The sequence below is a fragment of the Staurois parvus genome, unplaced genomic scaffold (genome assembly GCF_062004578.1).
Source record: "Staurois parvus isolate SC_StPar_1 unplaced genomic scaffold, SC_StPar_1.0 ptg000390l, whole genome shotgun sequence".
NCBI classification, from domain to species: Eukaryota; Metazoa; Chordata; class Amphibia; order Anura; family Ranidae; genus Staurois; species Staurois parvus.
In genome coordinates, this window is record NW_028318186.1 from 7869263 (window position 1) to 7884154 (window position 14892).

The window sequence follows — 14892 nt, forward strand, 5'->3', positions numbered from 1 at the left end:
TTAGGGGGCCTCCATTTTTTTTTTGTCATGGCGGTTTACTTCTGCTTTTACACAGTAAGTGGTAAATGCACTGCAGATTACTCTGGGCAAATAAATTATCCCTTGCAGTGAGGTTTTGCTCATACTGAAAAGGTTAAGTGCCCATTTAAGTCTAGGGGAACAATAAAAGGAGGTTTACTTACCTGATCCTCCCGCAGTGTCTGCATCCCCAGCCTCCACCGGTCTAGAGTCCTGATGTCATCAAGACCAGAGCAAGGTTCATAGTCTTGCACTGGATGTGAGGATGCCAAGGAGTAGTCCACCACCAGATTGTGGGGGGTGCTGTATGTCGGGAAAGCTGAGGATTAGGTAAGTGATACTGTTTCTCCTCTCCACTAAACAAAACAGTGATTAACCCTGGCAGTGCGGGCGCAGTCCCACTACAAGGGATCGTTTTTATTTGCCTGGATTTGGGCTTTAGGCTCCATGCACACTAGTGTTTTTTAAAAGCTCCACAAACAATTGAGTACTGTCCGTGATACTTTTTTTATCTGCACTAACATACAATTTTGAGGACAAGCTTTCGGGTAATGTCCCCTCTTCAGGTTCAAGCAGTACTGATTGGACCTGAAAAAGGGGACATACCCCGAAAGCTTGTCCTCAAAATTGTATGTTAGTGCAGATAAAAAAAGTAACACAGACAGTACTCAATTGTTTCTGTTGCAAATGCACTAATATGGCTACAATCACCTCAAGCAAAATGGAAGTTATAAGCTCCATAAAACGCTAGGAAAAAAAAAAGCTGGATGAAAAAGCATTAGCATTTTATTAGTGTTTTTACAGTACATGAAAAAAGATAGTAAAATCTGTTATGCGCATTTTAGTAGTGTTTTTTTTTCTGCTCCTAATCCCTGAAGCTGGAAAAAAGCTACTAGCCTCAAATAATGTGCATGGACACATAGGATAACACTTTTTAGCTTCTAAGAACAGAAAAAAAATAGCTGGTAACCGCTTATAGAAGCTTAAAAAAACACTAGTGTGCTTGGAGCCTAAAAGTATATGTCCTTGTGTCATCCTCAGTTATTTTGTGTAGTGCTTGCAGAATGCCCAGTGCTGAGTACACAGCACACAAAGACCTCCGTCAAGGAGCTATGCAACCACCTCCACCAATCCATAGCAGCCAATCAGCACTTGCTGTGAAGCTTAACTTTGGCCAAGACAGAGTGACAGATTCTCTTTTAAGAAACACCCTTGCACTCCTAACCCTGTCCCTGGTGCGCTGTTGGAGCCCTCTGGTAAATCCCTAGCACTTTAGGGTATGGAGGAGTATGTGATCATCTTTCAGGATCCAGTACTGGGACCTAAACAGCCAATTACCAGGCTCAAATGCTGTCACATGACATGGAGCAGTAAGAAGTTAACCCTGTGTAAGCTCCAACGCCATTGCAAGGTTTGGACTCCTGACTCAGAGGGATGGGGGAGCTCATAGATGGCAAGTAAAGTTGGCTGAGTAGTTTTCTTACAAGAGAACCTGTCGCTTGCTCCAAATCTTTTTCTAAGTCTGCCACTTTAAGTAATATAGTAAAGGAGATGTCTTTTGTTTGCACTAAGAAAAAAAGAGCGCAGGCCAGCATCATTCCTTTGCATCCCGGTCTTTGCAAACAGGCTCCACCTAGCAGCAGAGATGATCCAGCCCTTAGAATGTGTGGGCCACTGATGGCAGTCATCTCACTCCCAGTGACAGAGCTGTGTGATGTGCGTCCTCCTCCGCCCACACTCCATCCCAAACATCCTGCCATTAATTAGGCCAGCGTTCCAACTAGTAAACAAGAAGAACGATTGAGGGGGCTGCAGAATGAGACATGCAGTCAGTTTATAGTCACAACAATCGGCCCACTCACTCGAGGGGGATCAGTCGCTTCCCTTCTAACGTGGACGGGATCACCTTAAAATAACCTCGCTGTGTTTTCCGCTTCCTTTCTCTCCATCCGTGCTAACAGGCTAAAAAGGGCACCCCGGTCCTGCGGTAGGCGCTCTGCAAATAGAAGAGACAATCTGCAATTAATTATCACGGCAGGTCTAAAATATGAGAAAGAGCTGAGCAAAGGCGGCACAAAGATCAGGTTTATTTAAAGGGCCACTAAACAAAAACTAGAGCATGGATTACATGAAAACATTCATGAACAAATGTCAGGGCTTTAGGAGTTGCCAATATATAAATATACATATTTTCTGTCCATGAATTCCACATAAGTATACTGCCAAGTGCCACTTGTATGCTTTCTGAAAGTGACTTTGTCAGAGGTACGGAGGCTGCCATTGTTGCCCTTCTCCTAAAAACATTCGTTGCCTGACTGTGTCTTTGCATCGATACTTGCCATTGCAGACTTAGAACCTTAATGTGAATGAGGATCACAACTCCTTAAAGTGATATTAAACTCTCAGTTTTGTAAGTGATTTCAGCAGCTGATGTAATTATTTACTGACTATGCAGCTTCTACACTTGATCTTAGCCAAAAGGCAGAGAATCGGTGACTATGCAGCTTCTTTACCTTTAATCCTTGCCTATGTTTCAGTTTAAGTTGTTGCCATACCACTGCCCCTGTTTCAACGTGGCTGATTTTCTCTTTCAGCATCCTATGGAGCCATCCTTGTATGCAGGGACTAAAGCTGTGTCGCACTAAATCAGGGCTGCTCACCCTTTTGTGGAGTGAGAGCCACTTAAATGATTTGGTAACCGGTCACGGGCCACAATGAAATGAAATGGTTCAGAATTTTATTGTTTTTGTTTTGAATAGCATAATGAACATTTTCCTACTGCAGCCGCTAAATGCCAGCAACAAAACGGCTTTTAGCACTTGCAGGAGGAAACTGGAGAGGACTGGTTCCTGTATATGCTGCCCCACCACCCCTCCTGACCTAAAGTCTGTTGGCTGACATCACAGGCCCGGTCCAGGCTCTGAAAATATCCCAGCTATGATCGTGATCCACCCAGTAGCCTGGACCAGCACCTGGCTCTAGCCTCTCAACGACCCGTTGAGAGCCTAAGCCAGTCCCCTCCACAGCCCAGCACTCCAGTAAGCGCTGGAGAGGCAGAGCAGAGCGCTGGAGACTGACAGTCACGGCTCTCTGCTCAGAGCGGAGGGGAGAACTGAGCGATAAGCGCTCTTTAATCACTCAGTTCTTTGTGCAGAGCCAGTGGGGGACAGATGCAGCATCAGATTGATGCCACATCCAACTAGTTGAGTATAAATGTTTTTTTTTCAAAGTCCATACTTCTTTTTTAATATAGTGGCCTTCTTCTTCCTCTTCCAGTTTCTGGTGGCATCACTCTCCAGGCTGCTAGAAAGGTCCCAGGCGAAGTGCAGTTAGTATCACTCATGAGCCTGTGCTACAAAGGCAGTATCAGCTTATGTGGCACCTGCAAGCCCAAATTGCAATCAATGAGTTTCCGACCCCGAGCATGCGCTTCCCTGGTTTGAGGTCACGGGTCAGGTATTAAGTACCTCTGCCCTAAACTGTGCGTGTTTCCTCCGGGTACTCCAACATACCAACCTTTTTTTTTTATATTTACTATTTTGTTTTCCCTGAAAGTGGAGTTACCCTTTAAGTGTGGTGCATTGTGGATACATTCATTTTGAATAGCACCGCAACACACCTTCGTAGAATGGTGTAGCTTTCAGATGTGTATTTTCAGCACTGAACCAGTCCCTCATGTCTCTATCTACAGCCTACAATTACCCGATTCACATATATGTGGCCATGCGGGCCGTGTTTTGCAAAGGGCACGAGAGCCCATTCATTTGAATGTACTCCCGTGCCCAGTGACACGCAGGGAAGAAGTCCCTGCACTTCTTTTGAAAACGCAGCCCGCGCGGGAACCTCGGTTCCCAATACAGTTGCGTTTTCCAGTGCAGGCAGCGTGCCATTAGAACTATTGGCACCCGCCCACGGGTGCACATTCCTCTGTGTGGGTGGTGCGGCTGCACGGATTTTCGTGCGGATCCGCAGCGGTACCACCCGCACATATGTGAACCAAGCCTCAGAGCCGTGCACATAACCTGAGACTATGTATGATTATTGCCAATTTCTGCCCAGGTTGTAGGTTTCCTTTATTAGATGTGGATAAACTGCTTACACAGGGCTTTCAGGACCTCCAGCCCTATTATGTTATAGTAAATCCTATGACTGTTCAGTTGAAGTGAAGTCTCTGTGCATCGGACACCATTAAATTCTCTATTATCACCTGTGCTAGCACTTTCCCTGCCAACCCAACCTCCACTGGAGCCCATCCTGTTTCAAACATCAAGATGTATATTATAACATGTTAGATTTATGTCTCAATTTATTTTAACACCTTTCCTTAATCTGGAAAGCAATTGCTCCCTGTGGCAACACTGGAAGGTGATATTCAGCAATCCTCTCCAGCTTATACTTGGTGGGATGGAGCCCGGCTCACACAGAAAGTTTGGATTCTGGATGGGTGGTCCCCCTCTTTGTTTTGGAAATTTTTTTTGGCCAACGGATTAAAAAAAAAAAAAAAAAAAGTTAGAGGTCGCTTCTGGGGATATCAAATAAAACAGATTTCCAACAGAAGCTGTAAATTGTACAATTACCACAAGGAGGTAGGTGCACATGTGAAAATCTCTCCCCGCTTCGAGGCTGATTTATATTTTACGGCTCGGGAGATCTGAACACCTATGTCTGCCAGGAAATTTTCCCTCTAAAATTATCACATTAGGAACGTTGAAATAGTCAGGTTTTGTTTAAAGCAACAGCAGCAATGCTGGTAGACCGGCGAAAGGGAATTTGGTGCTGAGGCTAGCGTGACGAGTGAATGAAAAATGCGCAGGTCTAAGGTGTAGTTCAGAGAAATTGATGATTTGGTTGTGATCTATGACTGCCTGCAGAATCATAAATTATTTCGGATAATTTACTTGTAAGAATTAGGGACTAAGCCAAGCGTGTGATGGTCTAACTGCTAAAACAAACACACAAGGACATTTTATTCTAAAAACTGGGTGCAGAAACAGCAAATTATATCAATGTGGTCTGATGTGGGCTAATGGTAATAGGCTAAAGAGATGAATCTTAGATCTAAATAAACCATCTTCAGCTAATTTTTTTTCTTTTTTTCTCAACCTCCCATTGGCGCAATCTGGCTTTTTCCATGTAACACAGACAGTTCACGTTCAGGTCTGGCACATGAAGTTTTAAACAGATAGATACCATTTAAAGAGGTGTGATGTGGATTAGTATTATTAAACAAGATTTATATAGCGGCAACAGTTTGCACAGCGCATTGCAACATGAGGGCAGACAGTACAGTTACAATGGAATTCAATACAAGAGGAATCAGAAGGTCCTGCTCATTAGATTTTACAATATAAATGGTTGGGTCAAGTGACACAAAAGGTAATAACTGTGGGAGATAAGCTGATGGAGAAAGTACAGTTGTTAGATGGAGGTGGGATAGGTCTTCTATGAAGAGAAGAGCTTTCAGGGGTCACCTAAAAGTTGATAGATTAGGAGATAGTCAGACAGATTGGGGTAGGAAGTTCTGCAGGATGGGAGAGGCTTTGGATAAGTCCTAGAGGCAAGCACGGGAGGAGGTGATAAGGGAACTAGAAAGTAGAAGGTCTTGGGACAAACAAAGAGAATGATTAGTTTGGTATTTTGACACTAGGCTAGTTATGCAGCTGGGGGCCAAGTTGTGGATGGCTTTGTATTTACTGTTAGTAATTTTAATTTAATTTGTTGGGTGAGTGGATGACAGTGGAGGGATTGGCAGAGAGATGTAGCAGACACTGCATGGTCCATGATTTGAATGAGACTGGCGGCAATATTCACGATGGACTGACTGCGGGGTAGTCTATGTAAAGGTAATCCAATGAGGGAGTTGCAGTAGTCGAGAGATAACCAGGGAGTGAATTAGAAGTTTTGTGGGGTCATTGATTAGGAAGGGGCGTATTTTGGAAATGTTGCAGAGATTGAGACGGCAAGCTTTGGAGAGTGATTGGATGTGGGGCCGAAAGGAGAGTTCAGAGTCCAAGATTAAACCTAGCACCTTGGCATGCGGGGACAGACTGATCGCTTTGCCATTGATAGGATATGGTCAAAATGAATTCTGCCTGTATCTTATAGTTTCACACAACCTGAGGAAGTGGAGGTGGATGCCCATGAAATGTGTTGTAATTATTGCATTGTTTCTCCCAAGTGGACCCTAATTTCCATCTGGGAGCCTCACTGTTACACCACCACAAGCCTGAGCTATTGATACAAGGCAGGATGGATCCATGCTTTCATGTTGTTTACATCAAATTCTTACCCTACCATCTGAATGTCGCAGCAACCAGTCTGCCCATTCTCCTCTAACCTCTGATATCAACAAGGCATTTTCATCCACACAACTGCCGCTCACTGGATATTTTCTCTTTTTCGGACAATTCTCTGTAAACCCTAGAGATGGTTGTTCGTGAAAATCCCAATAGACCAGTGGTTTTTGAAATACTCAGACCAGCCACTCTGGCGCCAACAACCATGTCATGTTAAACATCACTTAAATCCCCTTTCTTTCCCATTCTGATGCTCTGTTTCAACTTCAGCAAGTTGTCTTCACCACATCTAGATGCCTAAATGCATCGAGTTGCTGTTGTGTGATTGGCTGATTAGCAATTTGTGTTACCAAGTAACTGAACAGGTGTACCTAATAAAGTGGCCGGTGAGGGTATATTAACCATTTAGACCTTGGTGCCCTGGTGCGTTGCCTTTTTTTCATGCATTAATGTGGTCAAAATTGGACATGCATCATTTTGGTAATGCAATGCATCACAGTCTATTACTGTGCGTTGTAGTGCTCTGCAACGTATGTGCGTTGGAGCTTCATTTGGCATTTAGAAAAATCACAGAAATGTTGCTAAGACCAATGACTCCGCAGCTGCCCAGGCTGGAAACACCATTGTTAAAGCTGGAAAGAAATCAGGGACACGTTCATTTAACCGGGGACAAAATTGGGGACTGTCCCCGGGAACCTGTGACATCTGGTTACTCTATTCATGCAAAGTTGCAAAGAGAGGTCCACACCTGCCTTGACCAATTTTGGTCATATTGTGGGTTGCCTTTTTGCACTCTATATAATCATTTCTAAATACTGGGGCTGTACACGTGACGCAGCACTATGCTTTGCGGCAGTTTTAACTTAGCAAGCAGAATTTGCCAGGCGACAACACCTGGCAAACCTACCCAATAAATTAATGGGAGTGTGCTGAAACTGCAAGGCAAATGCCTCACTTGTGGTTGCGGTGCTGTTCTTTGAATACATTTTCCTTGGGATCAATAAAAAAAAAGACATTCAGAAGAATCCACTGTGAATCGGTCTTCAGAGGGCGGCAGGCCCTGCTACCCCTATAAAAGAGCCTTAAGAGAGATGTAAACTTGATCACTAACATTTCATTAAAACTTTAACATAGTAATGTAGTTTCATTTTAAAGAAAGTAATTCAATATTTTTAAATCCACGGTGTTCACTAAAATACGACCTGAAGATCCTGCCATTACAGTTCTTGTTCGGGCATCCTGTTGGAGGATGCAAATATTCTGCGCCTGTTACTCAGCTGCACACCTGCTTTGTGACCATTTTATATGTGCTTCCAACGCAGACTACAAGTGGTCCTTTCAACACATATTACACAGGTATGGTCCTCTGTCGTCACCATCAGAAAACATGCTCAGAGAACTGCCAAGCAGTCATCCCTGGGGTACAGATAAACATGAAGTGGCTGCAAAGAGGCTAGAGGAGCATTGGTGAGCAACAACAAAGGTTAAAAAAAGTGAAACAAATATTTTATTATTATGACAAAAAAACTGGATCTGCATCTACATTAAGCCCATGCAGTGAAAAGTCCTTCCCAAATGCACCTCTCTGGTTCATTAGAAGTTAAAGAGCTGCTTTCCATTTTTTCTCTATTCTTAGACCCCTTACAGCCTCTTGAGTGCTCCTCTTGATCTTCTTGCCCTTTGTGTTTTAATTAAAACTGTAATTAGCACACAATAATGATCTTGCTGCGCTGACATCGCGCCAACGTGAATATGAATCACGCTGTGTTATATAAAGCATGCAAAGCACCATAAATCTGAGTAATATCAAAACGCAGAATAAAAGCCTTGTCGTATCAAAGCATCATCCGGAGATAAAAAGGCCACGGCGTTGTGTGTGGGCAACTGATATAATTAGAGAATATAAGGACAAATGTCATTCTCTGACATCAAAGACTAACAGGGGCTGCACTTGATTAGCCACATTTAAATACAAACGGTTTACTGTGTGCCTGCAGTGCACAATATTCCTATCCTTCCAGATCTGTCACGTGAAACGCATACAAAGAGAAGAAAAGGGATTCTGTATATTTTCTGTGAACGGAAGGATTCTGCTAGGAACCAAAACGCAGTAACAATAGTGAAATATCTAATTTTTTGGATTTGGGATGGCTTAACAAAATGGAATTAAAAGACTTCCAGATGAACTCTGAGCATATATGAAGAAAAAAAAAAAAAAAACACAAAATAATGCAGCTATTGGTTCACTTAAAGCGATTCTTCACCCTCACCATAGAACTGCCTATCTCCTAGTTTGTAAGCTCCAAGGAGCAGGGTCCTCCTAACCCTCTTGTATTGAACTGTATTGTTGCTGTATTGTCTCCCTTTATATCGTAAAGCGCTGAGCACACTGTTGGCGCTATATAAATCCTGTATAATAATAATAATAATGCAGGTAAGCGGCGTCTGTGGATAAAAACAAACTGTGTGTCTCTGACTAAAGTTGAATAATGTCCTTGATATAGGTGTAGGCCATTTACCTACCTCATGAAGCCTGGCTGGAATACTCCCAGGACGTTGCTTAGTGAGGCCTAGTCATTCCTGCTCACCTTCACCATCACAGGCGTGAGCTTTTTCTCTGATTCAAACCCCCTCGCATGTGTCTTCTTCCCCGATACAGTAGCTCTGAGTTCAGTGTCTGAGAGCTCACTCCTGTGATGGTGGAGGTGACCAGCAATGACTAGGCCTCACTTTGCAACGCCCTGGGAGTATTACAGTCAGGCTACATGAGGTACATAAATGGCCTACGCCTATAGCAAGGGTATTATTCAACTTTAGTCAGAGCCGCACAATTTGTTTTTATCTACAGACACCCCTTATCTGCATAGGCAGTTTTTTGGTAAAACTGAACTATTCTTTTAAAAGATAATGAAGTGTATGTTTAGATGAAGCTAGTGTACCTGAATGTGTCTTGGTTTTAGGGCCGGTTCACACTATAGAAACGCAGTCCAGATGCATTCCTGCATGAGCATTTTTAATGCGTTTTTGGCACGTTCCGCTATGTTTTTGACGTGTTCCAGTGCGTTTTTGATGTGTTCTCTTTTTCTTCAAGTTAACCATTTTTCAATACCGGGCAATTTTACACCTTCCTGCCCAGGCCAATTTTTAGGTTTCAGCGCTCTCACACTTTGAATGACAATTGCGCGCTCATACAACATTGTACCCAAACTAAAATTTTATCATTTTCTTCATACAACTAGAGCTTTCTTTTGGTGGTATTTAATCATCGCTGGGGTTTTTATTTTTTGCTAAATTAACAAAAAAAGACCAAAAATTGTGAAAAAAAAACACATTTTTCTTTGTTTCTGTTATAAAAGTTTACAAATAAATAATTGTTCTTCATAAATTTAGGCCAAGATGTATTCTGCTACATGTCTTTGGTGAAAATAACCCAAATTGGGATGTATTATTTAGTTTGTAGGAAAGTTATAGAGTTCACAAACTATGGTATAGATCTGAATATTGATCAATCCTGAAGTACTGACAGCCAATCTAATTTCTTGAGGTCCAAGAATGTCAGAATAGTACAGATATTCCCCAAATTACCCCTTTTTGCAGAGTAGACAGTCCGACGTACTTCATAAGAGGAATGGCGAGTTTTTTGAAGTTGTATTTTTTTTGTATTTTTTTCGGAAAATGAAAAAATTAAAAAAATTATTTTCACTATTTTTTTTTTTACATACTGTCACCAGTGCAGTACAGCGTCATCATATAACTGGCATGGCGGTGAACGGGGACACTGACTGGTGACAGTATGAAAAAAAAATATATATATTTTTTTAATTTTTTTTATTATTTTTAATTTTTTATTACATTTTTTTTTTTTTAATGATTTTTCATATTTTACTATGACCAAAGTAGTACAATGTTACCATAGTAACATTGTACTACTTTGGGGAAGTGATCAGTATTTTTTTTTTTTTACACAATTTGCTTATAGCAAAGAATTACTTTGCTATAAGCCTTTACCTGAATGAAATCGATTCATTCAGGTTTGTTTTTTCTTTTTTGTGCTTAGCTGTGATTTGGCCACAGCTAATCACATGACATTTGCATGTGACCTGCTGTGACCATTCACAGCTAGGCACTAGTGTACAATGGATGGCATGAATGAAGCCATCCATTGTATACAACTGTCATATGACCTGCTGTGATTGGTCATATGGTACCGGCAACGGGGGCCGGTACTCAGATCTGTCATCGGCCGTGTCCGAGGTACACGGCCGGTGACAGATCGCGCCGCCGCGCGGCTCTGCAACCGCGCGAACTGCGCATGTGCGGGAGGACGCCAAATGGCATGCACCCGGAAAGCTAAAGCATTTTTGCGGCCGCCAAATGGCTATAGGCCGGGCGGCTAATGGTTAAATAGGGACATGTGTGTTCCAGTGCGTTTTGGTGCATTTCGGTGTGTTTTACCACATTCCAGTACAGTTCTGTGCAGGAAAAATGCAGCCTGTTCTACTTTTTTTTCCTGCATCCGGAACGCAGTGGAACTGCAAGCACTGATGTGAACTATGACATTGACAACCATATAGCCTACTTTCTGTGCATTTGCAGAAAATAGCAACTGAAACGCAGTAGTGTGAACTGGCCCTAAGCCTGCTGTAACCCTCTGTACAGCAGCTCTAAGACTGGAAGAGGGTGGGGCAATACTATGAGCCAATCAGGGATGCTGCCAGTACATGTGCTGACAAGAGGGGAGAGTATAATGAGCATAGGTGTGAGCGGCTGCTAATACTTCACTGTCCAATCACACAGAAGGGGTAGATAGGTGGCCTAAACTTTATTGCTTAAAGTGGTTCTAAAGGCCAGAGGTTTTTACCTTAACCTCCCTGGCGGTCTAACTAATCAATATTTTTGAGTGTCAAAGAGGAACTTTTTTTTGCATGGAAATTTGTCGTTTTATATTGTAGGCCTGTAATTCTTAGGAATAACTCACTTAAATCTGTCCAAACAAGAGTCTAGTAAACATCCCGGGTATGATAAAGTTTGAAATCCGAAATCATAAATTATAATATAATAAATAATTATAAAAAATAATAATATAATAATACATTTAATTCAATAATGTAATCAAACCAAAAACACTGAAATTTGAAATATAGCGCCAAGTTCGCACATCACTGAGCAAAGTCGCAAAATCGTTTTCAGTGTCTGATGACGAATTTCCCCACGAATCATTATCACTCAATTCTGCAAGTGGTTCTAATTTACTATCACTGTTCTCTAGCCGGTCTAAAACCACTTTTGACCTAAAGGGACGCTTTTTGGATGACATGGACGTTTCTCAGTTTCCAGGCAGAAAGAATGGTAAAAGTGCAGGTAGGGCACAGGGCAAAGCACTAGGGACACAATTTAGGTGAAATGGTTTGATACAGTAATGTGATACCAACAGATTACAATGTATTGTGTGTATGTAAAATTTTTACTTTTTTGAATCTCCCGCCGAACGTTCCGATGCTCACAGGGAACGGAACCCGGAAGACGGATGCTGGCATGACTGAGTGACACAACGGGAGGATCTCACAGGATCGCAGGACAAGGTAAGGCTCGAGGGATCGCTGCAGTGTAATCCCAAGTGTTGCTCAGAATTACCGCTTTTGCTACTGAAATGAACCCTGAGCCACACTCGGGATTACCGCCAGGAAGGTTAACGCATTCTTCATCTTGATCCAGTGCTATGCAGGCTCTTTCCACTCTCTCCCGCCTCAATGGCTCAGAGACAGTAACGGGAGCTACTGGCTCCAACTGCTGCCAATCACAGCTAGTGAGGAGGGAGCCGCTCTCTCCCTCCTCAATGGCTCAGAGACAGTAATGGGAACTACTAGCTCCAACTGCTGCCAATCATAGCTAGTGAGGAGGGAGCCGCTCTCTCCCTCCTCAATGGCTCAGAGACAGTAGCGGGAGCTACTGGCTCCAACTGCTGTCAATCACAGCTAGTGAGGAGGGAGCAGAGGTGGGGCCAAGCCACGCTAAGTGTATCAATGGTTACAGAGCCAGCTTGGGAGCGACTTGCTCATAGCACTCAGCGGGAAGGGGAGGAACCAGGAATGCCAATGGGGGACCCCAAATTGGGGATTGGGGCTGCTCTGTGCAATACCACTGTATAGAACAGGTAAGTCTTACATATTTTTTTTTTTAATTGATACTTTACAATCGCTTTAACTTCAGCAAAGGAAAGTCAAGTGGCCAGGTTATGAAAATTACAGGACTAGCTGGACATGAATAGAAACCCTCCTTTATATCTGAAATTTGCATAATGTTGCTTCTCCTTGGAATTAAGCTTTAAGTCCTCATGCACACGGGATGTTTTGATAACGCTGGTAATGTTAGCTGTGTGAAGTCACTTTAAAAATGTGAGTTGTTCAGCTTTTTTTTTAGCGTTTTTGCATTAGTATTTAGAGCCGTTTTCCAGCGTTTGCTTTTTTTTAGCATTTTTTTAACCCAAAAAATATTTTTTTGGACAAAAAAAGTCCAAAGAAGCCGGTTTGCTGCATTAGAGCATTTTTACAGCTAAAAAACTCCTCTCGAAACCCACTAGTCCAGTGTTTCTTGTAGCCAAAAAACTTGATTACAGTCTATGTGTGCATGGACACATAGGATAACATGCTGGGGGTTTACTAGCTGTAGAAAAAAAATGTCAAAAGCCAAAAACAGCCGCTGTAAAAACGTCCAGTGTGAATGAGGACTAAATAAAAACTGCAACTTTAGAACCATGATAGATAATGATCACCTGCGCTTAGGACACACCAATCAATAGTGCACACTCAATATTCAACAATAACTGGGCTTCTGCTCCTATAAAGGTACAACCTTAACAACATAATACACAAAATAGCAGGAGCGCTGCCTCAATGTATGTTATATGACATGAAAAACATGCTATAATAATGAACACAACAATAAATAGTGAATTAAAGTCCCAAATGTGAAATAAAGTGAACAAAAATCCCTTTCACATCCAGAAGGTGATAAGTGCTCTGTGCTCCCCGCCTGTGTGCCCCTCACTCACCAACTTTAATGCACTCTTATGGTGAAATATGAGTCACACTTTTTGTGGGGAATAGGAAGTCATGATGGAGCTTGTAGTCCTCCTGATTAAATGTTGCTTGTCATTCCCAGTGATTCAAATGTAGTGCCGATAGATATACACATGTAAGGAATGGAGAGAGGCATCCAAAAAAGTGTAATTCTGTGTACATTCCTTACAAGTATATATCTATCGGCTCTACATTTGAATCACTGGGAATGACAAGCAACATTTAATCAGGAGGACTACAAGCTCCAGCATTACTTCCTATGCCCACCAAAAGCGTGAAAGACTCTTATTTCACTATACGAGTCCATTAAAGTTGGTGAGTGAGGGGGCACACAGGCGGGGAGCACAGAGCACTTATCACCTTCTGGATGTGAAAGGGATTTTTGTTCACTTGATTTCACATTTGGAACTTTATTTCACCATTTATTGTTATGTGTTAATTATTTAAGCATGTTTGCATGTCATATAACATACATTGAGGCAGCGCTCCTGCTATTTTGTGTAATATATAGCTTTAGAACCATGTTGCCCCCTTATTTAGGGTGCAACATATCATGGTGCCATGCGGCTGCCCTACCCTCAATGAAATTGATGTGGTTGCACCTGCCAACTATGTAATTTATTTATAGATGTCTCTCCATGTACGAAGTACAAGACCCATCTGCCACCGCAGCAGACAGACTTGTAGTTCTCAATGGAACGCAAGGGTGATGATCACCGCACTCATAGTACATTGACACTTCCTCCAGCTCTCAACTGAAAGCCTGTATCTCTGTCCAGTTATAGAACTGCAGGAAGAGTCTGCATGAGCCTGGCATTGCACTTGCAATCCACTGGTTCATTTGCAAACAATAAATTTACATTTTTTTCTGGACATATATATGCATTTTTTTTCTGAAAAAGGTGCACTCCTGTGACCTACAGGAAAAGTAGGGATAAAAGAGAATTGGCCCTACTTCTCTTCCTTGAAAAAAAGGGTCATGCACATCATCTGTTGTGGTGCCTTGGCAGCCCATTCAGAATGAAAGGGCTGCCTTGACAATGCACATTAATGCATTCCATTAACAGATGTTAATGCACCACAACAGATCCCTTTAGTGTGAATGGGCCCAAAGCCTAATCCTGGTGTACACTTGGTAATTATTATTATTATTATACAGTATTTATAAAGCGCCAATGGTTCGCTCAGCGCTGCACATTACAAAGGGGGACAGAACATGTGACAGAACAATAACAATACAATGCAAAACATGAGGGGATCGAGGGTCCTGCTCTTTCGAGCTTACAATCTAGGAGGGAGGGGATGGTGGCACAGGAGGAGATAGCTGTGGGGGATGGAGTGGTAGGAAGAGTGGAGGAGGTCAGCAAGTTAGCAGGGGGTGGGGTAGGATTCCCTGAAGAGATGGGTTTTCAGGGTGCGCCTAAAGGAGAGGTGAGTAGGTGATAATCTGATGGGTTGGGGCAGGGAGTTCCAGAGGATGGGTGACACCCTGGAGAAGT

At 42.5% G+C, this 14892-nt stretch overlaps 1 protein-coding gene across 3 annotated transcripts in view; it reads right to left on the reverse strand.

Annotated features, from left to right (window-relative positions):
• Positions 1 to 782: 782 nt before the first annotated feature.
• Positions 783 to 14892, reverse strand: part of SUPT3H (SPT3 homolog, SAGA and STAGA complex component) — a 692202-nt gene continuing 678092 nt past the window's right edge. For all 3 annotated transcript variants that reach the window (XM_089686064.1, XM_089686066.1, XM_089686065.1), the window contains one exon: positions 783 to 2014. In XM_089686064.1, coding sequence (XP_089542190.1) covers positions 1973 to 2014 — 42 coding nt within the window. In that variant the 3' untranslated portion in view covers positions 783 to 1972. The remainder of the gene's footprint in view (positions 2015 to 14892) is intronic.